The sequence below is a fragment of the Vanessa cardui genome, chromosome 6 (genome assembly GCF_905220365.1).
Source record: "Vanessa cardui chromosome 6, ilVanCard2.1, whole genome shotgun sequence".
NCBI lineage: Eukaryota > Metazoa > Arthropoda > Insecta > Lepidoptera > Nymphalidae > Vanessa > Vanessa cardui.
In genome coordinates this window covers 8,298,614-8,325,707 of record NC_061128.1, presented here as the reverse complement: position 1 = coordinate 8,325,707, position 27,094 = coordinate 8,298,614, and the positions used below count along the sequence as shown (strand labels likewise).

Sequence of the window (27,094 nt, the reverse complement as noted above, 5' to 3'; positions counted from 1 at the left end):
TAATACATCACGCGGCGTAAACTACAAGGATCCCTCGAAAGAGCTGTAATCGAACTCAGCAAAAAAACTTTGAAAAAGACCAACTATATTTCGTACATCATATGACATCACATCACATACACAAAATTTGATTAAAGATAGTAAGAAATTCTGCCCCATATCGCACCCTAACTGCGAGCCCTATAGGAGTTCCATCACTACATAGTATAAAACAAAGTCGCTTTCTCTGTCCCTATATCTTTAAATCTACGCAACGGATTTTGATGCAGTTTTTTTTAAAAGATAGTGTGATTCAAGGGGAAGGTTTGTGTATATAATACATGAACAATATAGTAAAGAAACACTGATAATTTTAGAAGTTTGCGATGTGATGTCGTATATAAACAAATTCTGTAGTATATTTAGTATCAGTATTGCACCCGTGCGAAGCCGGGGTGGGTAGCTAGTTGATTATAATATTCGACTATGATAATTACATAAACATAACCACATTACGGAAGGTGACTTAAATATCCAAATAACCTATAAATAAAAGATTCGACCGAGTATCGCTAACGTGCTCCTCAGAATTGTTCCGTTCCCTTCCGTTCCGTTACTTTGTCATGGATCCTGTGCTCAGAACCTTACCAAACTTTCACCAAATTACCCTTGAAGTATATATTTTATAATAAAAAAAGAATTATCAAAATTGGTTAACGTGATTTTCAGTTATTCACCTATTTGTCGCGCATATACATAATGCAAATTTAAGACTTATGTCGTTTTCACATGGATACCATCATCGGAAAAAAAAATAAAAAAAATGGGACCCCACGGGAAGCACTACCTTTCAAACAAAAAAAAAATTATCAAAATCGGTCCACCCAGTGAAAAGTTATGAGGTAACAAACATAAAAAAAAAAAAAAAAAAAAAAAAAAAAAAAAAAAAAAAAAATACAGACGAATTGATAACCTCCTCCTTTTGGAAGTCGGTTGAAAATCAGGCATAGTCAAATCCAAATTGTGAAGAATTTAAACAATGAAGCAAACTTTTTGTACTGTAATTACAAAACTAAAAAAAAACATTCGGTGCTAAAAATTCAAATTACTAAAACCCTTTCAAAGTGACATGGCTCCAAGAAAAATAATGATGGTCATATATTTTTAGGAATAAACAAACGTTTCGAGCTTATACCGTTGAAGCCGCGACGATTTCTCTTGGTATATAATACTAGGTGTACATTTAAGAGAACGAGCTCAATGAGTAATCACTAAACTTTGTAAAATGCTCATTTTGTTAATATTATATAAAAATAATTTAAATTACACTAAATCCAAGGATTTCACGGTTTGCTTTTAGTTTTGGTTAGGTTAACAGTATTTCTTATTTACTAAACATCAGGAGATCTTCGAGTTAAGAGGTGGAATTTGTCGTCCTGTTTATTTAATGTTATATATTTATTTATTATTATATTTTTGTTTCATATAAATTTACTTATTACTTACATACTATTTTTAATAACTTATATTTGTGTTTCTGTAGGTTGGAACACTCCAGTACAACTCGGTGTAAATCACCTTCATCTTAATAATTAATCTCGTGCTCGGAAAGAAAACATCGTGAGGAAACCCACATGTGTAAGATTTGAATCTATATGTACATTGAATATGTATATTGAAACTCGTTTCAGAGTAGCATGATGGAATTCTTATTTCTGATCTTTATAAACCTTCTCTTTAAAATAAGGGGATTCCATAAGCGAGAACGAGAAATTTGCAATTTCTTTATGTTTTTAATCATAATCATTATTTAATTTTAAATTCAATTACAGCTTTCTAAATATTGACATGATCGCTAAGTTGAGCAAAACTGGTTTGCACTGGTAAGCATAAATTTATCCTGGACCGTGTATAATACTGAGGTCAAGATAATATTAAAGGCTACTGTTTGCAAATTTCACCAAATTAATAAGCCATAGCCACTGAATTTCATTAAAATGATTTCTCAAGGGAACTGAGCATAGTTGAGGCCTTCGTTACATTTAACCCTTACTTGAATCTAAGTTATAATGGCAAAGTTCTGAAATATTATATTCGTTAAATTATTTTATGTCAAAAATATTAAGCCGGTTAAAGGCATTTAGGGTTTGGATACATTCATCATTCAAATTAGAACATTAAATAATAGAAACTATTCTACGTGGATATTTGGTTTGACAATAACAAAAGTAACAGAAATACAATTTACAACAGAAATACATTACTTATCTCGATAATTACCACTTAAACACACAAAAATCTTATTAAATAAGGGTTCGAGTATATTTTAATTTTGTGTGAATACTCTAAAGATAAACAAATACATTTCAATTAATTATAATTAATGTTATATATTAAATATCTGAGAAAATTATAGCATTTAATTGCCTTTACTATTTAATAATATTACTATTTCATTTAATATATATTGCATATCTTATAATTTACCCTTACCATATTTAAATGAATGTAAAGTACATTCAAAGATTCAAGTATTCAGGCCATAGTTCATAGTTCAATATTTATATAATAAACAAATCGAAATACTGATATTGGTATATTAAATTTTAATGGCGGTAGGTTGTGAAGGCCCTTTTGAAACATAAATACTTTGTGCTATGGTCTTAAACGTAATTCAGCTAGTGTATTACAGGCATAAATGAGTGATTTACAATCCTTAGATTTACAGTAAATGAGCGAAAATTACTAGATAACATGACGGATTTAGAAAAAAATCTTGTGGCATATGTTTTTTTTCTGCTTAGTAAGATTTAAGTACGGAATAATCAAATTCTCCACGCTGCTTCTTTGTGGTTTAGTGGATTCAAATGTGATAGCATTTCATTCAAAACGTGCAGATTTTCTCACGATATTTTCTAAGAAAAAACGTCTACCAGCTACCACGAAATGAATTATAAATACAAATTAAGCAGATCAAGCAGTGCTAGTTCGCATTTGAACTAGTTATCTTTCAACGTAATATACATTTATACTTTTTATAATTCCAACTTATCATTAATTTTGTAAATTCAATTTTTTTTTTTCGATACAACATCTTTGATTAAAAAAAATCAGTTTTTAGATGTTAGCTCTCCGATTACACATGGATTACAAAGTTAACTTAAAAAACGTTTTTACCGTTTTATTCAAATTTAATGAAATGTATGTACAAAGAAAGAAATATTCTTATTCACTCGAATCGTTCAATATTTGTACTTAATCAATCAGAAAATCAAATCATTATACTTTTGAACAAATTCAATGAAATAATACTTAAAGTTAAGTTAGCCTTAATATTGCATAAAATAAAACGTGAATTAAGTGTTTTATAATTATTACTTTATTGAACAATTATGGATTGATGCTTTTACATGAATTTTTCCTTGTATCGTTAATGTTGATTTGATTTCATTAAGTAAAATATAAGTTCAAGTGTGCATATTATCTTTAGACTTGCAACCCGCCCCGGCTTCGCACTGAACCAATATTAACTATCTATAATCTAATCTATATACTAAATATATGTACTAAGATTAAATTGAGTACGTTAGTTATGTTTGATATCACTGTTTTGCATTTTCTTATGAAAAAAAGTTTTAATAAGAATTGGGTTCATACCTTCATAATATACTAATATAATGTTGCTTGAGAACGGTAAGGTTATCGAGGAAGACTATATTCTCAAAGTTAACAAGCGGATTATGATTATTATCAATAACCGAATAATTTCAAATGGTCTCAGATTTGAACAAAAACTTCAATTTCTCTAAATGAAAAAAAAAACAATTATATAGTACGCCCAACAGTTAACTTCAAGTTAACTTTTGAAATTAATCTCAATAAATGGCTTCAGTCCTATCAAAGTAAATAGACCGCTTGTGGAGACGATAAAATAACTTTGAAAGGGGTTATAAAAATTTTATCACTGACGTGTCTTGACTTGATGGTTAGTCGATTCCGAATCTCGTTTTTACAGCAAATTAAAAAGCTCTTATTCCATCCTACGTGATTTTTCATTTTTTTTCCTTATTAAAAATTGACCTTCTATTAGTTTTGCTTGGTTTTAACTGTGATCTACACATATCCCTATTATAAATGTCAATAAAGTAATAAAATACGCTTTTATTAACCATATACTATAAAAAAAAAACCCAAGTAAATATTCCAGAGCCCAGCCCTCAACAGTTTTAAGACGAGAAAGTTTAAAGTTTACTCCACAAAACTGCTCTAATATGTTTTAACAACAACAACAACCTGTAAATTCCCACTGCTGGGCTAAAGGCCTCCTCTCCCTTTGAGGAGAAGGTTTGGAACATATTCCACCACACTGTTCCAATGCGGGTTGGTAGAATACACATGTGGCAGAACTTCTATGAAATTTGTCACATGCAGGTTTCTTCACGTTGTTTTCCTTTACCGCCGAGCACGAGATGAATTATAAAGACAAATTAAGCACATGAATCAGCGGTGCTTGCCTGGGTTTGAACCCGCAATCATCGGTTAAGATGCACGCGTTCTAACTACTGGGCCATCTCGACTCTCGACACCTAATATGTTTTGGTGAATCACATTCATTCACACAGCATTCGAAACATTTTCGCTTGACACAAGGCAGCTGTCGTTACGATGTTTTCCTTAACGGCCGAACATGAGATGAATTGTTAACAAAAATTATGCAGATAAAAATTCAGGGGTTAAATCTATCATCATCGCTTAAGATTTATTCAGATGAATATTATTTGTTTTGTATAATAATCCAAAGAGATTCTGATTTGCGACTTGGCACAACTTAACGTCAACAATTTAATGATGTTGAAATTTTAATGGTAAATATACAATCAAGCGGTCGAATTTTGGCAAAAATAAACACATTTTACAACTTAAACACGCGATAAATAAATGCCTAGTTCGTTTTGACAACAATAATAAGGGCAAAATACAAATATTGTGTGCATCAAATTGCGTTGAATAATACAACAATAAGCGGTCACGCGGGTGGCGTGTGAAATCGTGATATTTTCGCTCGTCACCAAAACGAACTGAAATCAAATTTGACGCTTGATTGAGTCTAGTTATTTAATATATTCACTGAATAATTTTCACAGGGACCAGCAAAATATATGCTTCAATTCAAACGGATAAAGCTTAAATATATTTTTGTGAAGTTTTATAAAATGTATTAAAACTAATATCTCACTTAATCCGAGATATGATAAAATAATGCATTTTCATAAACTACATGCACCTAGTTTTGCTACATGCATTATCCAGTTATTTTTTTAATAAATAATTAAATAAGTGCCTATATGATTTACACATTGCATTCCAATAATGATGGATATTGTGGCGTATAAATTGTCTAATCTAGATCTTACGACACAGGATCCAAATGAGCTTTATAATTCATTTTTTGAAGTAATAATATAAGAATTTAACAATATATTTAAAATGAAATCATGTTATAGTAACACAAAATTAAAGTTTAGTGACTGGGCTACTGTTGGTATTTATAAAAGTAGAAATAAATTATACGACTTATATGATATGAGGCGGAGGAATCGAAGCGTAGCCTTTTTAGAATACGCCATTAAATATTCCAAAATTTTTAAAACAGTATGCATTTCTGCTAAGTCCTTATATTTAAAGAAAAAAATCCTGAATTCTGATAATAGAATTAAAGCCACATGGGATGTTATTAGTAGTGTTAGTGGAAAACCCAAAAAGGAAATGATACCAATAGAATTGAACACAGGTAGTAGATACACGAGTTCTGAATTAGAGGTTGCTAATTTATTTGAATCATTTTTTGATAAAGTACCCCATAAAATAACATTTCATTTAAAATCATCTACATCAAATGCAGCTAGGTTATTAAATAATAGTGTTTCTAAATGCGTTATTGATTTTTCATTTGAAACGGTTTCTGCAATAGATGTCATAAAAGTATTTAAAACTGTAAATATTAAAAAAACTAACGACATATGGGGCTTTTCGGTAAAATTTTTTAATAACATCATATACGATATTGCTCCGTATATAGCAGTAATTTTTAACAAGAGTTTGGACACGGGTTCATTTCCTAACTTGTTAAAATGTAGTAAAGTTTTACCACTTTTTAAAACTGGAAACAGAAGCGATCCCGGTAATTACAGGCCCATTTCAATACTCCCATCCTTAAGTAAAATTTTCGAAAAAATTATTTTAAATCAACTTCTCGTCCATTTCGGTACAAATGCTATTTTTCATGGTGAGCAATTCGGTTTTAGAAGAGGTCGCTCGACAACTGATGCGGGAATTGCGCTTCTCAAACATATTTACGATGATTGGGAGAAATCACAGAACGCTATTGGAGTATTCTGTGATTTATCTAAAGCATTCGATTGTGTAGAACACGAAACGCTTCTTTATAAGCTCAAATATTACGGTGTTAAAGGTAAAGCTCTTGATCTCATCGCTTCATATTTAAGTTAAAGTAAAGAATCCAGCAAGTTTTCATTAATGGAAGTCTTCTGGATCTACGTTAAAAATGGGAGTTCCACAAGGTTCAATTTTGGGTCCCTTTCTATTCCTAGTATATATAAATGATCTTCCTTTCTATGTTAAGGGTATTTGTGATATAGTGTTGTTTGCTGACGATACTTCGCTGATTTTTAAGGTTGACAGGAAAAAAAATGACTATGACGATGTGAACGGTGCATTATCACAGATACACAATTGGTTTACAGTAAATAATTTAGTTTTGAATGCTCAAAAAACAAAATGTGTAGTTTTTACCCTACCTAATGTTAGCAAGCAAAATTATAATATATCTTTAAATGGTGACCGTCTTGAAGTAGCTGATACTACGGTGCTTTTAGGAATAGAATTGGATTCCAGACTTCAGTGGACCTCTCATTTATCATCCCTAACAGGAAGACTCAGCTCCGCAACATACGCGGTTAGAAAAGTTAGACAACTAACTGATATTGATACCGCTCGTTTAGTTTATTTTGGTTATTTTCACAGTATTATGTCATATGGCATATTACTTTGGGGTAACGCTGCAGATATTGAATCTGTCTTTATTTTACAAAAGAGAGCAATTCGGTTTATATATAATCTTGGAGCTAGAGACTCTCTTCGGGATGTTTTTAACAGAGTAATACTTACTGTTGCGTCGCAATATATTTACAACAATGTCATGTATATTCACAGTAACATTGATCACTTTGATAAAATCAGTGATAATCATTGTATATGCACTAGAAGTAAGAATAAACTTATAACGCCAAGTTTCCGACTCCGCAAAGTCAATGGATCCTTCTTGGGGCAAGGTATCCGTTTCTATAATAAAATTCCGCAGAAATTTTTAACTTTGCCGTTTAGTAAATTCAAATCGTTTGTTAAAAATACATAGGTAGAAAAAGCATACTATTCGATACAAGATTTTGTAGATGATAAAAAAGCGTGGAGTTAATACCTGTTGACTTCCAAGCAGGATACATTAATTGAAATAATTGTATTTAATTATAATGACGTTGTATTTTTTAAATGTTATTAAATGTTAAAAAAGAGTAACTACTGAGTTTCTTGCCGGTTCTTCTCAGTAGAATCTATTTCCGAACCGGTGGTAGCTTCACTTAATTGTAAAATGACGATTCAAAAGTGAATAAAGTTTATTTTGATTTTGATTTTGATTTTGTAGTAAACAGATATGTTATTAACGCGCAAGAAACTAGAAAACGTCCTAATTGGGACGTTTGCCTTTAGTCGTTTTACGTAATAATATGTTATAATACATCATAATTACGTAGTAATACGTTTTGCGAAATTAAAACATCTAGTTCCTTCATCCATTTTACTTATTGTTTTTATCAAGCTATCCTTTTTACTTTTAAGGAAATTTAAAAATAAACAAAATGAACGGTCCCCGGCGCGGCACACTTTTTTCTGTTGTTTAGTATGGATATAACATATCTAAACAGATATGTTATTCTAATATCAGATATTCTAATAAACATTAGAATATCATTGTTTTGCATTCCTTTTGCACTTTAAATACCATTTAATTTTACATAAATTTTATATGCATATCGTAAATATAAACTACCGATTTGAGCATAAGTCTTATTATTTTATGGCTTCAGATTGTGCCAAACGGGCCTCGGGAATGCCTGAAAATGCAAACATGTAAATCTACCAAACACCAAAATATGTAGTTATGTAAAGATTTAGGTTTTTTATAGACTTCTTTATTATAATTTATACAATTTAAATTGATAAATTTAATATAAAAATGTGAGTGTTAATCCAATTGAAATGTCAGATTAAGACATCTTACTAGGCACTGCATGCTCACTGGCCACCGATAGCGTCATCGGCCGCTTTCGCCGAATGACCATTAAGATTAAAGGCAAATTAATTAATCTGACTTTGATCAGCGTTTCGGAAACTGGACCTATGCGACGTGTACAGATTTAATTTATGTGACAACAGTAGCAATGATGACATTTCAAGGAGTTTCAAATTAAACAAAAAATCTTACTCTACAAACAAAAGAATAAAATTTCTAAATTATAATTCAGCTTATTGTTACCTGATAAACTATTACTTAAATCTATGTCAGGGTTTATTAATAAGACGATGTTAACTAAATTTCCAGTGACCCAGCATAAACAACGCAATATATTTTTTATTTCATTATTCAGATGTCTGTCTCGCTTGTCACCGCCGGCAAAATGAGATCCTTTCGCCCAATTGCGAGAATATTTCGCTTCATTCCATTATTTTGAATAGGGAGCGCTCATTCGTTACTTTCGTCGTGCCTTGTAAAGCGGAAATTTTAGTGAGACTTAGCTCGGATTACGCAATTTTATTCGAAATCTTATTGTTGGTTATTTAACTTAAAATATAATTTATTTTTATCCCTTTCGTTGTTCTCACTCGCCGATGACACTAAAACTGGTACAATAATTTCAATTCTAATAAAGTTAAACAACACAATCTGTCCAGAAAACTGTTGATAAAACTTATAGATTTGCAATTTATAATTGTGTTACAACGCTATACGTAAATATTATTAAATATCAAGTATTTTTACAAAAACAATACGTAGTTATTAATGATTTCTGGTTAAAACAGTGAACGCATTCAATATATCGTGTTTTTCATCGTTATAATCATAAAAAATGACATTTACGATCATCTGGATATTGAACTATAAATATTAATTAAATATATTATTACCAATTATCCCGTTAAACGCGTATGACCGTAGCGAAAATATCGTAACTGTTAATATATTTAGCAAAATGGATTTTTTGGAACGAATTTCGTTTCGAACTAAATTGTCACGTAAGGGAAAAGGGTTATGCCCCCTCCAGGCGATCTTTCCCTCTCAAATTCATTTTCTCTGTTTCTTTCTACAGTTTAACATCATTCTTTTTTGTTATTGTTGAGGATTTTATATTATTTAATGATTCTTAAACGTTCATTTAGTTCTTACATACATATGTGCTGTTGTTTAATACATAATGCAGTGCGAAAGCAGCAACATTCCGTTAGATATGTGTGTATTTTTATTATATTCTTTATCATCATATCAAAATACATAAGCTTCGCAAAATTATTGGTTTACGAAAGTAAGTTAAGTCTAATGAGCTCTATCTCGATGGTTTTACTAGTAGATTTTTCTTCATAAGAAAATTCTTCTGTAAATTTTTAGGCTAAACCTGTACTCGGTATCTTTTACTTCGCACTTATACAAAGATGTTAGTGCAGTGAAACACGTGCTCTGTAAAACGGTAACTCACAAAAGCAAAAGAGGGCAGCTTGAGTAATCGTTGTATTGCCAAAGATCCAGCAAACGTATTTTTCACGTAGATTTTACTGTAAATCTAAGAAAAACGGTACACATTTCTTGGGGAATAAAGTAACTAAGCAGATTTGCTTTTCTATCCTGCATACACTTCACGATCACAAACCAATAAGAAGTTGTAATTAAAGGATTTAAGTCTGTTATGGAGTTGGAATGATACTGTTCGGATATTCATTGGTAATTGTTTACCTAGTTACTTTATGCAAATACCAAGACTTGGCATTGCTAAAGTTTCATTATTGTGATTGAAACTTAAGTGATGATTTGTGAAACAAAGGAGATGTTAATTAATATTTAAAACAGCGCTCCCTCCCTTAAATTGCGGGTTTATTTAGCAAATATTAAGTGGCTCTCTGTAGTCAATAATATGATTTGAATGTTGCTTAGACATTTTTCGTCGTTGATGTTAATGAATATAATCATAATTTTAATTTTCCGTGTAATTATGTAACTCTAATAGAGACGACTAATCGAGTGTAAACTCTATGAGACTCCTTGATTCGTTTTAAAATTACAATTACTACTTTGAAATCGGATCGCTAACATCGCAATTCGTTGACATCGAACGTTACTACATACTTTTGCCGTAAATACCTATAAATGGTTATAATATTGGCCCATTTTAAAATCTGTGACAGAAACAAAATTCCGATATAAATGTCCGAAATAAATCACGCAACGAAACAAATTTCATGTGCGAGCAATTCTATAATTGGCCAATTACAACGAGGCGACATTTATTTCTATGCTTGTCTGTCCTCATTTTTGTACATAGATATTTCCATTCAATAAGAGAGTTCACAATGTATGAAAAAACGTGTGGCTTTTAATCAAAGGTTTGGCTACGACCTCTGGCTGGGATCAAATCCAGATAAGTAATATTGAATTTTTCAAGTGCCAACTTTGTGTATACATTTTGTTAACTATTCGAATCGGTTTAAAAGAAAAATTCTTATACTTATGCAGTTTTCTTTACAATGTTGAAGACTGAATTCTGTCCCAATGTCTGCTTTGAGAAGACGGCTTGTTAGTGTGATAGAATTTTAATTGTTTAAAAATAGATAGTCTAGTACTAGATGCTAGCTGAGCAGCGTTCTAGGAAAATCTCCAAACTGTCTAATTGAACGCAAAGGAAAGCCTAGAAAAGGGATATTTACGAACATTCACCGCTGTATGGACTTTACTAGTATGAAAATACTTTCCCTGAAAAACTACATTGGCTACCTCTATAGTAGGCCGAGCTAAATAGTTCATAATATTATACTCAAAGTTTTGGTCCTGCACCTGGTTGATCTAAGGTTCTATTGGAATTTTAGAGAGACTGCATAAAATTATCCAAATAAAAGTTGGCTTTGCTGACTGTAATTTCAAGTATTAACTTTTGAAACAATGAAAAACGTTTTCGAGAATACATACAAAGGCTTAGGATGTGTTTTATTTTTGGCCGCTTGTTCGTTTCAATATTTACTAAAATATCTGTACTTAATAAAAAACAACGACACGTGCTAACTCTAAACGGTTAATTAGTTAGTTAGTTGTAATGTATCTATTTGTCTTATTAATTATTAACTTTCAATTATTTAAGTACGAAACTAGTTACATATAAATTACAAAAAAATATTGTTTTATCTGAAACGTATATATGATATACATAATATCAGTATTATATAACGAATTTCGTTACGCCTTATAAATTCTATTACGAACAGAAGTCCTTATATATAAACGACTTACCCATCCCCCAGAAGGCGGTGGCGATAAAGGCCACGAAAATGCGGCTCCCTGTTGACAGAATCACCTCCATGCCACCTGATATTCGATACCTCCGACGTCTCATATAGCACTTTGTTTAACTTTAATCTTCGTTATTATCAGTTAAACATTTCAAGTACGTATATTGATAGTTCGCCACACACTCTTTCATTTTATTACGTCGGCGCTTCGGGGTACCTGCAAAGCAAACTCTAGTTAATCTCAAGTATTAAACAGTGCCGATATTTTTTTCTCATCAAGAAAAACTAACAAGTGATTTTATTAGAGGAATATTTGGAGGGTTTAGTTTGTAATTATCCAAATTATAAAAAATACAATCATCAATCAACGTTCTAAAGAGTTTTAAATTATTATTTTTTTATATCACGAATTCTAATTTTTTTTCCGAGTGGCGTCAAATCTTTCGAGATGGTTTTTATAGTAAAATTTTGTGAGTTTTTATGTAAAATATTATAAAAAAATGTAAATATCTACATTAGTAAACTAATATTAGTTTTTCACAATGCCTTACTCAAAAAAAAAAAAACATTATACATAGAAATGGCACCGAGGTTCAGCGCGTCAAAAAAGGTTTTAGTAAATGATGTTATCACATAAGTAGCCATGTTAAATAATATTTGGGACATTCGCAGTTTTACACACTCTAAATTTACGCTATTCACGTGACAAGCGTAAATTTTATGTCATTGTCAAAAATATATTTAACAAATAAAATGTAACTGAACCCAATTTAATTAAGGTGTATTGGTTAATTGTTGTGTTGCCATCTGTATCCTGTATTGTAATAATGGTTTTACGGTGCTTGTTAGGTATTGATTGGTATATTATAGTTTTGATAATCGTTTCAAATGAATAAATAATGCGTATATTTAGAAATGATAAACAAAATTCATGAGTTGCTTATTTATTGTAGGTAAGATGTAGTTTATTTAATTGGATACAGAAATAAAAAAGTGGTTATAACGATAATAAAAGATGGCTACAACGTAATTCCATACTGGTAGAACTCTAATAATAATTAACTAGACGTAAAAATACATATCTATACCAATATTTAGATATTTTGAGGAATTGGGTAAACAGGAGTAGATTGCTTTTTAAGACAGATCTAATGAGCTTAAACTAGATAGGTACTTGACTAAGAGGTAGGGGTACATTGATCAAGTATAATAATTAACAACAGTGGCCATTCCCAACAAGGCACTTCGTAGAAGATATTACAGAGCGTAAGAGATGTGAGCAGAATCCCGAGTACCGTATAATTTCCTTCAATGGAATACGATTGACAACACTACGCTGATACTTAGTAACGTTTATTGGTACGACCGAGGATTTGAATCTAGGTATTCATGTAAGCCAGATTAACGACGCACTTCAACTTAATAATGCTGAGAAGTGACAAAGAAAGAAAAGTGTCTGTTGCACACATTAATGTACTTTTTGGCGTTCTTATTTCTTTAACATCACTTATATTCTAGATATGAAAACATTAGTAAGGAAACAAGATGGTGCAATTAAATTAAATACGATCACAAATATTAAATCAGATATAACAGCAGGTTACCGTTTAACATCCATCATACACGTCAAAGTTAAACTTTCCGATCCAGTTACTTTAGTAACGTATGCCAAAAATACGTTTTTGCAATATATTTTAAGATCTCTGTGACTTTAAAATTGGTTCATTTATAAGCAGATTTGATCTTGGAAGATGAAAAGAAATGTTAACAAAGTTTGAGAAAAATCATATCTATTTTGTAGTCATAAGTATTCCGACAAGAAAAGTTAAGATATCCACAATTCAAGTTTTTCTTTGTAAGAGTTGTCAGAAGTTTATGCGATTATTTCTTTTATGTTAATAAATAACAAATGATTCAGAAAAAAAGTATTTTCAGGTTGGAATGCTTTGATTGTATCTTTAATAATAAATATTTATTTGTATACTCGTATAAAAACATTAATGCATCTAAAGACACATAAAATACTGACGATTTAATCACAACATACACGACTGTGAAAATGTTGAAATATTTAACACGTTTTATAAATTTCAATAAGTGGAAAGTTTATTATTGTTTCAAGGGGCGTTTTAATGTATTGTTTTAACGATCGATTATATATGTAATACATAAATATATGAAAATGTTATACTAACGGTTTTTACTTCTGTCAATCTGTAGATATTTGTTAATGTTATTGGCTTCCGAAGCAATTGGCGCAAACTTTGTACGAAGATGAAAGGGAGATGAAACATAATTCCAAAGTCACAGCTGTCGTCAATCGCAGCTGATCAATCTCAATGACATGCTTGTCTGTTTGCATTTTATAGAGTCCCGGCCTTTCTGAGCTCTTATCATATTGACACAGACAGAACTTAATCCTTCAATTTAGCCGCCCTTTCCAATCTCGGTGAAATCGTGCTTGGAAACAATCAATTCTGACATTTTTAATCAAAAAATATCATCAGACTAAATGTAATCATTTCGTCGGTGATCCCGTTAATTAAAGTGTGATATAATGTTTTTGAAACCATTTTATTTCCATAAAAACGAAAAGGACCAGATAAAGTTGAGTTCGTAACAAACGGCGTCCCAAGAACACGATACCGATATTTATCTACGTCACGTAAACAAAATAAGAAGGTTTGAAGTACTCGTCATACTAAAGAAGGTAATTTAAAAGAAATATTCTAATATTTCTTATTCGTTCTATATAAGTACTTAATAACTCTAATGTTTCATAAAGTTTTGTTAAAGACTTAACATTGACCGCTTTGTTGAATTAAACTTGAAACACGATTCATATTACGAATGTCATTACTTAATAGGGTAGGGCTTTGTGCAAGCACGTCTGGGTAGATACCGCCCACTCATCAGTTATTCTACCGCCAAATAAAATACTCAGTATTGTTGTGTTCCGGTTTAAAGGGTGAGTGAGCCAGTGTAACTACAGGCACAAGGGACGACATAACATCTTAGTTCCCAAGGTTGATGGCACGTTGACGATGTAAGGAATAGTTAATACTTCTTACAGCTTCATTATCTATGGGTGATGGTGACCACTTACCATCAGGTGGCCTATATACTCGTGCCAACCTATACCATAAAAAATGTCATTTAAGCAATATGCAAGTAAAGAAAAACACCATTTCCTTAACATTTTATAAAAAACCCATTATTCCCTTTATGTGACAAACCTGCAAACATTCACATTTACAATATTAATAAGATAAACCTGAATGTGTGTAATAAAATTCGATTTTTTAAAGGTGTCCGTCCATTTGATTTGCAGAATACTGATATTCAAAATTTATTACTGCTATATATTTTTATTTGACAATAAAATTTTGTGCTTTTTTATGGGTAGTTTATATTCCGAATTCACAAATAATACGATAGAATCGTATTTTTATACCGTTATAATCTATAGTACCTATCCGATTTACGGACTGGAGTTAATTAATCAACAACTCTCCATTAAAGCTATTTGAAACTCGTACATTGATATTAATACTGTAGTCGACTATTTTTTATATTCGTTATTTTTATTAGTACAGTACACTACAGTAACAACAATATCTACTAATAACTGTTGTACCAAAACAACTATTAAATAGCATCATTGTAACAAAAAACTCTCTTCTTGAAACTTAAAATTGCGATCGTTTAATGCAGATATACTTTTAAAATTAAAGTTTTCTTTCAACACGGGTTTCACACTCAGAACCGGTAAATTCAATTTTAATAAGACGAACGCTGATTAAGGCCTCGCTTTTGTCTCTCGTAAAAGGTCAGCCAAAACATCCTTTGTATAGTTATTTAATGAAAGGAAACTGCTGTGTCATTATTTCGTAAACCATTTTAACCAATTTATTTCGTGCTAGCGAGTCTCATAAAATATATTAGCGTTAAAATATATAAATTGATATTTGGTAGCTTTTAGGATATTTAAATTATAATAAAGAGCATTATGTAAAATTAGATGTTACAAGGTAACCCGCTACCTGCTTTTAACAGGTATACCTTTAGGCATAAAATATTTACTATAAAGAATTATTTTAATTATATTTACCTTTTTAAATAAGGTAAAAGGTAAACGTTTAAACAAACCGGCTTGGGTAGGTACCATCAACTCCATCAGCGTTGTTTTTATTATTTGAAGAGTGAGTAAATCAGTCTATATAAACATAAAGAGATATGAAGTCTTTTAGTTTATGGTTTATAGTTAGTGTTGTAGTTGCTTTTGGTACTACGCTTAAATCCCGAGTCTGGCCAGTTAATAGTAACCTGTCTCATAGGTAGTGTATATACAATAATTCTACAAAATGATACCTCTTGAACAGGTTAGTAATAGATATTTGCTATCATGGCTCAAATTTTGTCCGGCGGCAAGTCATTGCTTCTTATGCCAATGGACTGAACATTTACCAAGGGAAGTATTATTTGCAAGCATTTCTTTCCATTACGAATGACCACAAATCATTTATTAGACTTGAGCAAAATATTTACGATGACATTCTCCAAAACTATTAAATTACTAATAAAGAAAAATATCCCGCTCTTATTAGTCAATCATCCGAAGTTTTAATAAAACGAGATAACGAGTAACGAATAATCAATGAAAATTTAATTTATTGACATAAAAATCAAATCGACTTTAAAGTTTTTAGTAATAAAGAAACAGATAGTTTATATAAATATATTACATCAGAACAGTTCAAGGCTATTTGCAAAACATTTACATAATTTTTCGTAATTTCTAAAGTGAACTGCACTTGAAGGATCATCGTGCCCTTCAAATATAAGCGACGTGACAAGACTGGTACCTTTGTCACTCAACCCATGCAACAATTGCTCGTCTGCGCAATGCAAATCCAACAATGAAACGAATTCACCTAAACATAGATGTAATACGTAAAGTACGGAAAACACGCTGACATATCATCTCGTTAGAAAATATAGGACACGGTGCGAAGCGCTCAGCGAAATGTGTTCCATTGCTCTTTGTGATGTCTCCTTTTGTTCAGTGATCTACCCTCCGGCCAGGGGTAGTTTAGTTCGTTTTCACAATATTCACAGTTTCAACTAGACGTCAGTTGCGTAACGCTATGATGAACGACAGTTTATACAAGCTACATCTGTTGATAATTATTTTAGAAGTTTATAAACCAATCGAGAAACTAACACTATATTGCTTAAAACTAAATATTATATTGTAAAATATCCCCTGTGCTTTAATATATTTATTAAAAAAAATAGGCGTTGAACAAATAGCAACAATGTTATTTCTAATGATGAAGTTGTTGATTACTTATGAAAATAATCGACAGCGTTGAGCGCAGCTTTTTCTAACTGAAATCAAACCAATGAGTTATAGTCTAACAATGGGAATAAAATAAATAAACAATTACGCAGTTAACATTAAAAAATATCAGCCATCTAGAATTTTCCAGGTAATTTTGTATACCTTATCGTGTTAGTGTTGTATATCGATAGACTACCGAGTATCTATCGATAGATAAGGTGTAAGGGGTAGTATTGAAAGTATATCGATGCTATCCTTAGCTAGTGATTTATCGATAATATTACATTTTCAAGAAAAGTATGGACTATTTAAAGGATAGGTAACAATATTATACATATATAATAAGTTTAATTAAATTTGCGAAAAAAAGTATAACAATTAATACATTTCTAACTTTTCTTCGATTTAACAAAAACTGTTATAATATAATTACGATCGGTAATGTACAATGATGCGTTTGAAAAAAATAACAATATTCAATGACAAAGTCGACCCGCCCGATTCAACGAACGTTATCAAGAATTTTGCTTTCGTAATTATTCATTCTCAAAATTCATTCAGTGCTTATCGATTGTCCAAAACCATCGAACTTTCGATTTTATCGCCGTTATCAATAATATTGCTCACATAGAGCTAACAATACTATCGATAGTATCGATAGTATTGATCAAAACGATATTATCGATAGTTATATCGATATCTTGAATAGTTTTAGAGGTCGACTATCGATACTCAAACTATCCATAGTTCTGTAACTCAGAATCGTATTACAAATATCTTATCCGAGTTCTACGTAAAGCTACTACTAGTTCAGAATAGCGAATAGATTTCCCCTAAAACATAGCAAGAAAGTAAGTAGTTGCTGACATATTTGTTGATCTAATTTCAGAAAATATATACGATTTAATACAAATACTGCAGGAACACTAATTCAAATATGACATCGGGGCTTATATTATAAGTATTGATTTGTTGTTTTTTTTTTATTGAGTTACACCAGGTGTGTGGGACATACGTCCTTAACCTCTTTGAATTTCAATACCAACAACATAGGGATATAGGTGTGTACGCTAATAACACCTACGTAAGATATAAGTATTTGGCATTAGCATAGATGATGAGTGATATAAAGGCGGCCTTACACAAAGTTTCATAAATAAAAGAGACGACATTCTATATTAATATACGTACTTTTTTCTAATACCAGACGTCTTATTAAACGCTTTGACATTTCAGACTGAAAAAGTCTAATAGTTTGAAACGATTTTTAGGAAAGTTACATTTAATCGCGTAGGTCATAAAAAGAAATTTCCTATTCGCCAAATAAGTAGTGTTGTAGTCATTGCGCTAACGATCGCGTGTTTAATTCCATTTGATGAAAAATATTTAATAGTGATATATACGACGGATTTTTGATGATAAGTTTATTTATTATTACGTTACATATCTACATTTTCTTTACCCCGTTTTAATTACTAGTATTTCAATTTCTTTCAAATATATTTTACTAAATATAGGACAAACTAACTCATTTATACATTCAAATTTTGTTTTGATAATCATTAGAGACTTTCGTAACGATTTCAGCGTTTTCGTTCAAACGAAGTAATTGTTCATTCATTAGTACCATTTCAATGATTTATACTGTTAAAAACACGATATCTTTACACTTTGGCACATTGTTTATTAGCACAATGTATTCTTACCTTTTTATATCAATTTTATAAAAGATAATATCAATAAAATATCAATAAAACAATATTTTAATTTCCAATAATTTGAAATTGATTTAATTTTATTTATTCTAAAATAACTATCAAATCTCTGTATCAAAACATTGCGTTAGAATTCGTATAAATTAATACGTTTTTTGATTTCTGTTACTGTTTTTTCAAATTTCAATTTAAATTAAAATAATTTTATTTAATGAAAATTCAAAGTACCACGTTACCGAAAGAAAGTTAGCAGTTCGACTATAAAAATGAAAATAAAAGTATCAAATAGAAGAGCTGAAACTCAACAGCCTGTTTCAAAGTAAATGTTTTTAAACGAATAAAAAACCTTTTCAAAGCTTTCACCCCGAAATCCAAGGAACGTTTAATCGAAGTAGTCCAAAGGGAAACCGAACATAATTGGAAGTTTTAAGTTGGTTACTAATATTTAAACGAAAATTTCAATAATATAATTATCGTAGCCTTTATTCGCAGAATCGTGCTCAGAATATTATTTGGGTAAATATATTTTTCAATCCTAGAATCATTCATGTAAATAAACATTTCATTTGTAGCCAGAATGAGTCCTTAAAAACCAAAATTATTCAGTTTAATTTGCAGTAGCTCAACTATTTATCTGAAATTGAAATTTTTAATATTACTACGTACATTTTACGAATTAAGTATTTTATTAATTTTTGAGCAAACAAATGGAATTCATGAAGTGATTTATGATTTCCATTCTTAAAGAATTTCTATCGTTATTCTTATCGCGTAAGATGAATTTTGTAAGGTAAAAATATTAATCTTCGGAAACAACGGAAATTTAAATCACATTAAACGATCAAAATAAGAAGCAAATGTTATTTGTTATATCGCAATCTTTATAAAGTACTCATACTTCACAATTGTATAGTATTGAATCTAAGTATTTTATTAGTCTAGCAGATTGTTTATGTGGTGTAGGTCTGACACTTCTCGTTTTACAGCCTGGGCATGGTGTGTGACTAGTATGTCACTATCTTCGTCAGTCGTTCGCCGTGGCCGACAAACACTCCGAAAAGTATATGGTCAGGGTAAACGTTCCTTTATTTTGCTCATTAGCAGTGTGGAGCGTGCGAGCGATCTTATTCAGCAGCCTACTCTCCTTCCACTGATAAGACTGAGGTCCTTGGACAAGATATGGCGAAGCGGTATTATTTTTAAATAATTATTTGACACAAGATTATGCATATACGACTAACTGACCTTCAGGCATATATTATACATATTTAATTGTATTTCACAGACTTAACTTGGTGTTTATAACATTAAAAAGAATAACTTTTGATTCTCGGTAGAATCTACTTCCGAATTGATGCTGGTTTACCTATTATAGTTCTGTAAAATTATGATGAAGAAGTAAATATTCTGATTTAGATTGGGAGGTTCGTAAACCGTTTCTTGACTGATCCCTTCATACTCAGTCTCTATGGGCTTAGTCACCTAGACGACGACACTAGCCGGGTCGACCTCACGTTGCGTTGCATTGACGTACTGGAGTGGGGGGATAATTTAATCTTATAATCGCTAAAACATCACTTTTAAGCTCGTTTTTTATGAATAAATAATGTTTTCAATTACTAGTAAGCAGTAGCACTTTTTTATTATGTAAATCTATGAATGTATTTTCGAATTGTAAAAATAAAAACGCTTTGATTATGGATTCTTAAGTGATTACTTAAATTATTTTAAGTGAAAATTACATAGATAAACATATTTTTAAGAGGGGAAATGGCCCAGTGCTTAGAACGCGTTCTTCTTAATCAATGATTGCGGGTTCAAACTCAGGTAAGCACCTGACTGAAATTTCTGACTGAATATTCATGTGTATAATTCATCTCTCTCTCGGCGGTGTAGGAAATCGAGAGGAAACCTGCATGTGTCAAATTTTCTTAAAAATTCTGCGACATGTATATTCCACAAACCCGCATTAAAACAGCGTGATGGAATATGTTGCAAAACTTCTCCTCAAAAAGGGAGAGGAGGCCATAGCCCAGCAGTTGGAAATTTACAGGAAGTTGTTGTTGTTTTTTTATAAAATACAGTGAGAAACAATGCGATATTTTTTATTCATTGTAGGTTGATTTTTGTGCGACCTGAATTACTACTTATGCTACTTATTAGTTACTCTAGCCCTGAACAGCTGATATGAATAACTGTTTCAGTTTCAAGAGAAAACGAACAGTGCTTTTTCGACACATGTTAGTTTCCGTGGTTGGTGAGTTGACGAAATATGTATTAGTGAATATTTCCGACAGCTTTTAAGTTAGGTATTCACCAACAGAGGTTGTATGTTCTTGCTCATTCTTCCTATTATTAGTTTTAGAAAAATGTTCAATAAAAAAAAGGAAAGTCAGCAGGGAATACATTAAAAATGCATCTCTATCGTTCACGTGAACAAATTCTCAAGCATAATACTCGTAGTTTCGCGATTCAATCGTTTGAAATTAGCCATAGTCAGCTCCCAGTAGGGTTATCGCACTGACTTTAATTTACTACAAATATAAATTTACTGAAATGACAATAATAAAAGATAAAGTAATAAAGATATAAGTAATAACTTATGGATTAGCGGAAAAATGAAGAGAAGGGATTATTGGATTAAAGTAACGTTAAATTAGATCTTAATTTTAAAGAAAAAATTACTTTAATTTTTTTTATCGAAATGTTGTATATATTTTATTAAATCGATATTTAATTGTGTAATTTTAATTGTTATTACAATTACTTTTAATATTTTAAATACTCTTTGGTATAAAAATTTTAAAATTTTAAAATTAAGTACAATAAGATATACCTGTGGTAGTCATATCAATAGAACGCGTGATTATGTTATCTAAGTTATCTTAAGCGAAGGATGCTGATTTAAATTAACTCTAAATTTAAATGTACTTAATTTGTCTTTGCCAATCATTCCGTTTCGGATAAAAAAATCGTAAGGAAAGTTATATGTCCGAAGATCTGCCATATATGTATCGTCAACTTGCAACGGAACAGTGGAATAATTTCCAAAATTTCTCAAGTAAAGACGGCCTGAGCAAACAGTGGGACATTACCAGTTTGTTACTGTACTTTGCGATAAGTCGCTTAAATCAATTTTATAGAACTACGTGATCCGGGTGCATGCTATATTCACTTTAAGTTTTATATGTGTAGATTGACAAAGTGGACTACGTGAGATATTTTGAGCGAAGAGCTCCGTTTTTTGTTACGCTCGTTATAAACACGACTTTTTATCTGTTCTAGCACCTTTACAAAATGTCAAAGCGCTTTACATATTTAATATCAACTATTTACTTACATATTTTAGTCATAAATGATATATGTGTAGGCTTCTCTTGCAATTATACTTTTATAACAACATATACAATTTTATACATTACAGTATTATGTAACCGAGTCGAGAAAACCATTCCACCAACCCGCATTGTAACAGCGTGGTGGAATATGTTCCAAACCTTCTCCTCAGAGGGTGGGGAGGCCCTTAGCCCAACAGTGGTAATTTACAGGCTGTTGTTGTTGTTGTTGTAAGAAAAACCGTATATCAATGTCAATGATCCTAACAATTTAGAAGTAATGTATGTCATTTGTGGTCTAGTTTACGTCATTAATTTATTTATAATTTCATTCCTACGAACCTCTCATTAGTGCCTAAATTTGAAATAACTTTGTACCTCCCTAATTAAAATAACTTGCTAACTTGCTTCAAGACTTTGCTTACGTTTTCCGTCGTTTTATTTGTATATAGCGTATGTGCATGTAACGAAAAGAGTGTAAAATTGTAAAAAATTACAATCCAAAAAACACTTTAACAAACCATCATAAATGGTGACTCCTTTTTTTTTTTTTTTTTTTTTTACGCTGGAAAAACGCTTTACGCGCTTCCCCCACGTGATGGAAAGTGGGGGGGTGTGTGGGACTCCCCGGTTTCCTGAACGCCTAGTGCGCCCAGGTCCACCGGGTTTACCCACTAAAAAACCAGCGGTACCCTCTCCGTCTTTTGGAGGGCGCCACGGGATCGCTTACGCATGCTACCGTGACGCCCTGACGGTCGGCCCGCCTATGCGGCCGTGCAATACCTAGAGGGGGTTCCCAGGGTACTGAGACCCCCCTGGTCCCTGCGGCGCCTATTGGGGCGGGAGGAGAAAGTGCGCGTAGCGCCTCTTCCTCCTCCCCGGTCTTCTACGGCGGAGCGGGTCTGGTGACTCCTGGTGAAGTTCAACTAAATAAATAAGTTTTAAAAACGAATTTATGTAATAAGGATTAAGCTGTAATAGCGATTTATAAAAGCGCCGAAATGTCAGAAAACATCTGGTATAACAGAGAACCGCCGTAGCAGACCCAGTTGTCGCAATTCACAGCGCACCGTGAAAACCGACCCAGTAGTCAAAAGTCACACGGCGCCACCGTTACCGAATCCGTAGTCACAGCGCACCTCCATAGGCCATTTCGTTGTCGCAAATCATAGCACACCGCCATAAATGACCCGATTAGGGAACTCCCGTAACTGACACCGTAGTCGTAAATTACAGCGCACCGCCATAACCCACCTTGTTGTCGCAAGTCATAGCACGCTGTAACCGACTCCGTTGTCGTGAGTTATAATGCAGCGCTATAACCGACCCCGTAGTCGCAAGTTACAGCGCACCGCCATAATCCACCTTGTTGTCGCAAGTCATATCACGCCGGGACTGACTCCGCTATAACCGACCGACCCCGTAGTCGCAAGTCACAGCACGCCGTGATAACCGATCACGTTGTCGCAAAAACCAACCTCCTTGTTGCAAGTCATAGCGCACCGCTATAACCGATCACGTTGACGCAAGCCACAGCCAAGCGCCTTAAACGATTTCGTTGTCGCAAGTCACAGCGCGCCGCCATTAAAACATCGAAGCCCAAGTTAATTTAATGTTGATTATTAAAAACTAATGTTCTACAATTACGTTATGTATGTTGTATATATTTTAAAATTTAAATAGTCTGTAAGTTAAAATACTAAATAATACGCTGACCCCATGATATTTTGAAGCAAAATGTAGTGATTGCTGTTTGGCGGTAAAATATCTGATGAAAAGATGAAAGCTATCCAGATGAATTTGAACTAATCACCAACCTACCACTAGTTATAAAACCTGACGAGTAGTACTGTTCTTTGAATATATTGAAATAATATATTTAATCGTATTTTATGAATTCGTGAATTAATCATAAAAATCGTTTACTTTTGTGCAAACCTGTCTGATACCACAAGCTGCCATCCACTCTTTACATATCCATAATCTACCACCAAATGGCAATAGTATACTTTTGTATTTCAGCTTGAAGGTTGAGTGAGGCAATGTAACTACAGCCACAAAATACATCTTAGTGTCCAAAGCTGTCGCATTAATGTTTAAAGAAATGGTTAATATTTCTTACACTGTCAATGTATATGGACAGTGAGCACTTAGCAATAACCATTTGCCTTCTTATTTGAAAAAATAAAACTTTACATATTAAATAATATCGTCATGGACATTCTTACAAGTAAATTAAAGTAACAGCCTGTAAATTTCCCACTGCTGGGCTAATGGCCTCCTCTCCCATTAAGGAGAGGGCTTGTAACATATGCCACCACGCTGTTCCAATGCGGGTTGGTGAAATTCACATGTGGCAGAATTTCAATGAAATTAGACACATGCAGGTTTCCTCTCAATGTTTTCCTTCACCGCTGAGCACGAGATGAATTATAAACACAAATTAAGCACATATTTATAGAGGTGCTTGCCTGGGTTTGAACCCGAAATCATCGGTTAAGATGCACGTGTTCTGACCACTGGGCCATCTCGGCTCATTCTTACAAGTATTTTATTATATTCAAAACATTAATACATGTATCTCTTACAGTTAAGGCAACTTCCGTCAGAAACCGTTCACTCAACCGAATTGTCGACTTTGCAAAATTGGTCGACGCGAAAAACCCTTTTATTTTAGATAAAAGGAGAGATTTTATTACAGATAATATATAATTCATGTACAATCGGATGTTGCGTTCGAGGATAACATCTTATATCCAAATTTACATACGTTACTTCTCCATAAAATACTACATACTAATACATTATACCAGACTGTTCAATATATGTATTTGGATTGACTGTAGCTTAAATTAAATTTAGCAAAGCGATGTTACTAACATTATTATGTATTTATATATAAAAATACGTATCATGGGAAGCTAACTAAGGGAACGCTTTATATTCCCAGCATAAAACGTCTCCGCAGTGTTAACCGTGAATCACCCATATAATATATAATTCAGCATAATATATTACTTTTGTCGTTTTATTGCGCGTTGAATATGCCAGTGGATCGACTTAAGAAAGCGGCCAGAGATTTAAAGGCACCGGAGAATTTTCACTTAAATATGTGCTTTAATACGAATATCAAGCGTTTATTTGTTTAAGGTTAAAATTATAAATCTCATTTGGGAAAATAGTTAAATTTTTTCAACAAAAACGGGTTTATGCTCAATAAAAATCATTTTCTAATTTTTTAATTAATTTTAAAAATGAGTCTTATTTTTATTCTTTTGTATCGACGTTTCAAATATTCTATGCATATATATTTTTTCAACTGGTTTTTGTCAGTTCAACTAAAACGGACAATATCGATACAAAATAAAACAAATATTCCACATCAATCGGTAGTATTATGTTACAGATCGACTTTCAAAAAAGTATGAGGCACGGCTGTAGCCAGCTGTTGCCGCTCTTTGTATTCGTTTTAACACCAGCTTGATATTTTCAAGACTTAAATACAAAAAAAAATTACAATATTATTTTTATATCACTGAAGAAGAAGTGCCGTCAAATTACTGCCATACGTAGATTTATAGGAATTAATTAACGGTATTAAAAGTAACATTTAAATTTAATATATAATTCATTAATTTATGAACACTTTGCTATATAAATGATTCCATTTTTATCAATTTAATGATATCAGATAAATTAAATTGTACACTGCTATTCACTGTTACGGCAAAATTGTCATATAAGTATATAATAATATTAAATGTATTTTAAAATTACCTCAGTTGACATCCTGCAGTATTTTTAACTTTGGAATTCCATTACATACAATTGTTTTTAGCTTAAGCATTGATCAATTAAAAATACACTTTTTGGAAATAATAGAAACACAACAAAATAAATACAGTTAATAACAAAAGCTGTAAGTTAAAAGTTTGCGCACAAAACTTTGAGTCATTAAATAAACAACGTCTTTAAAATTGATTCACATTTTTTCAGCATTTAGAAAACAAAATATCGATAAATCATTTAAGTTGTATTGAATTTTCGACTATCGATTAACGTAATATTTGAATCGAAAGGTCACGGTAGAGCAGCAGGCGTTCTGAACAGGCGGGCTCTATCACGCTACTAACGCGGCTCCGCGGCCCTCGCTGCGTCCCGCCGTCGCCCGCCCTTACTAAACTCCAGCGGCTAAGCCGAAGCTTTCCTAGATTGTGTGGCCTTAGTGAACATTAATTACACCCAACTTAGTCTGATTAAACCTTGAGGAATTATCCGGATTGACAAAATTAACTTTTAACTTAGATTTATTTCATTTTGAGATCCGACAGTAATGCAAATTGAGTTGGACCTCCTAGTAGCTACTTAAACTTCTAATTTAATTTTCACACTGAATTAATTAGGGTTTCGTACCTTCATCTCAAGACACCCGTAAAGTGTGAATGCCCGTCTGAATGCTCGTCTTCATATTTGTCTTATGAGAGCAAGATGCTATTTCAGTTTTTATTGCAATTTTTTCTTTCTCTTAAAATTTATTAAAAATATCGAAGAAATAGAATATCTGGTATATATTAAATTAAATCATCATTGCTTTAAATCCTAGCGAGCATCACGCAGAAATTATTACAATAGGTCTTTTTAATTTATTTGTCAGGTGCCCAGGGAAAGCCTATCAATCTTTCAACGACCAAACCTTTCGGGTACCGCAGAAGAAATCTAGCTACAATGTGTAAGAAAAATATCTTTATTCTATATTAATTCTTACTAGTCTTTACGTTTTCGTAGATTTTTCCGAAGCAAAATTATCTCACATCTCTTTCGGAGTATAAACTCTTACTACGAAAAAAACTCACGGCGATCGGTTACGTAAAAGGAAGACAAACTTAGAAAAATGTTTTCGCATACAATATAATGAATTAAGACGCTGGTTTAGACAGTTACAAATATTATTTGCTTGTTTTTTATTTGTTATATTTTTATGGTATATAATCTTGTCTTAATTTTTAAAATACATATATGTACATATATTAGTTTTACTTGTTTCGCTTTATAACATAGAACATAGGTATACAGTATGTAGCGTATGCAGTGTG

General features: G+C 31.9%; 1 protein-coding gene across 1 annotated transcript in view; it reads right to left on the bottom strand.

Annotated features, from left to right (window-relative positions):
- The window catches only part of LOC124530755, a 58,309-nt gene extending 32,164 nt beyond the window's left edge, over window positions 1–26,145 (bottom strand). The window contains exons 1-2 of the mRNA XM_047105022.1: window positions 25,779–26,145; window positions 11,609–11,824 (exon numbers count right to left, since the gene is read on the bottom strand). Coding sequence (XP_046960978.1) covers window positions 11,609–11,711 — 103 coding nt within the window. The 5' untranslated portion in view covers window positions 11,712–11,824; window positions 25,779–26,145. The remainder of the gene's footprint in view (window positions 1–11,608; window positions 11,825–25,778) is intronic.
- Window positions 26,146–27,094: the final 949 nt, after the last annotated feature.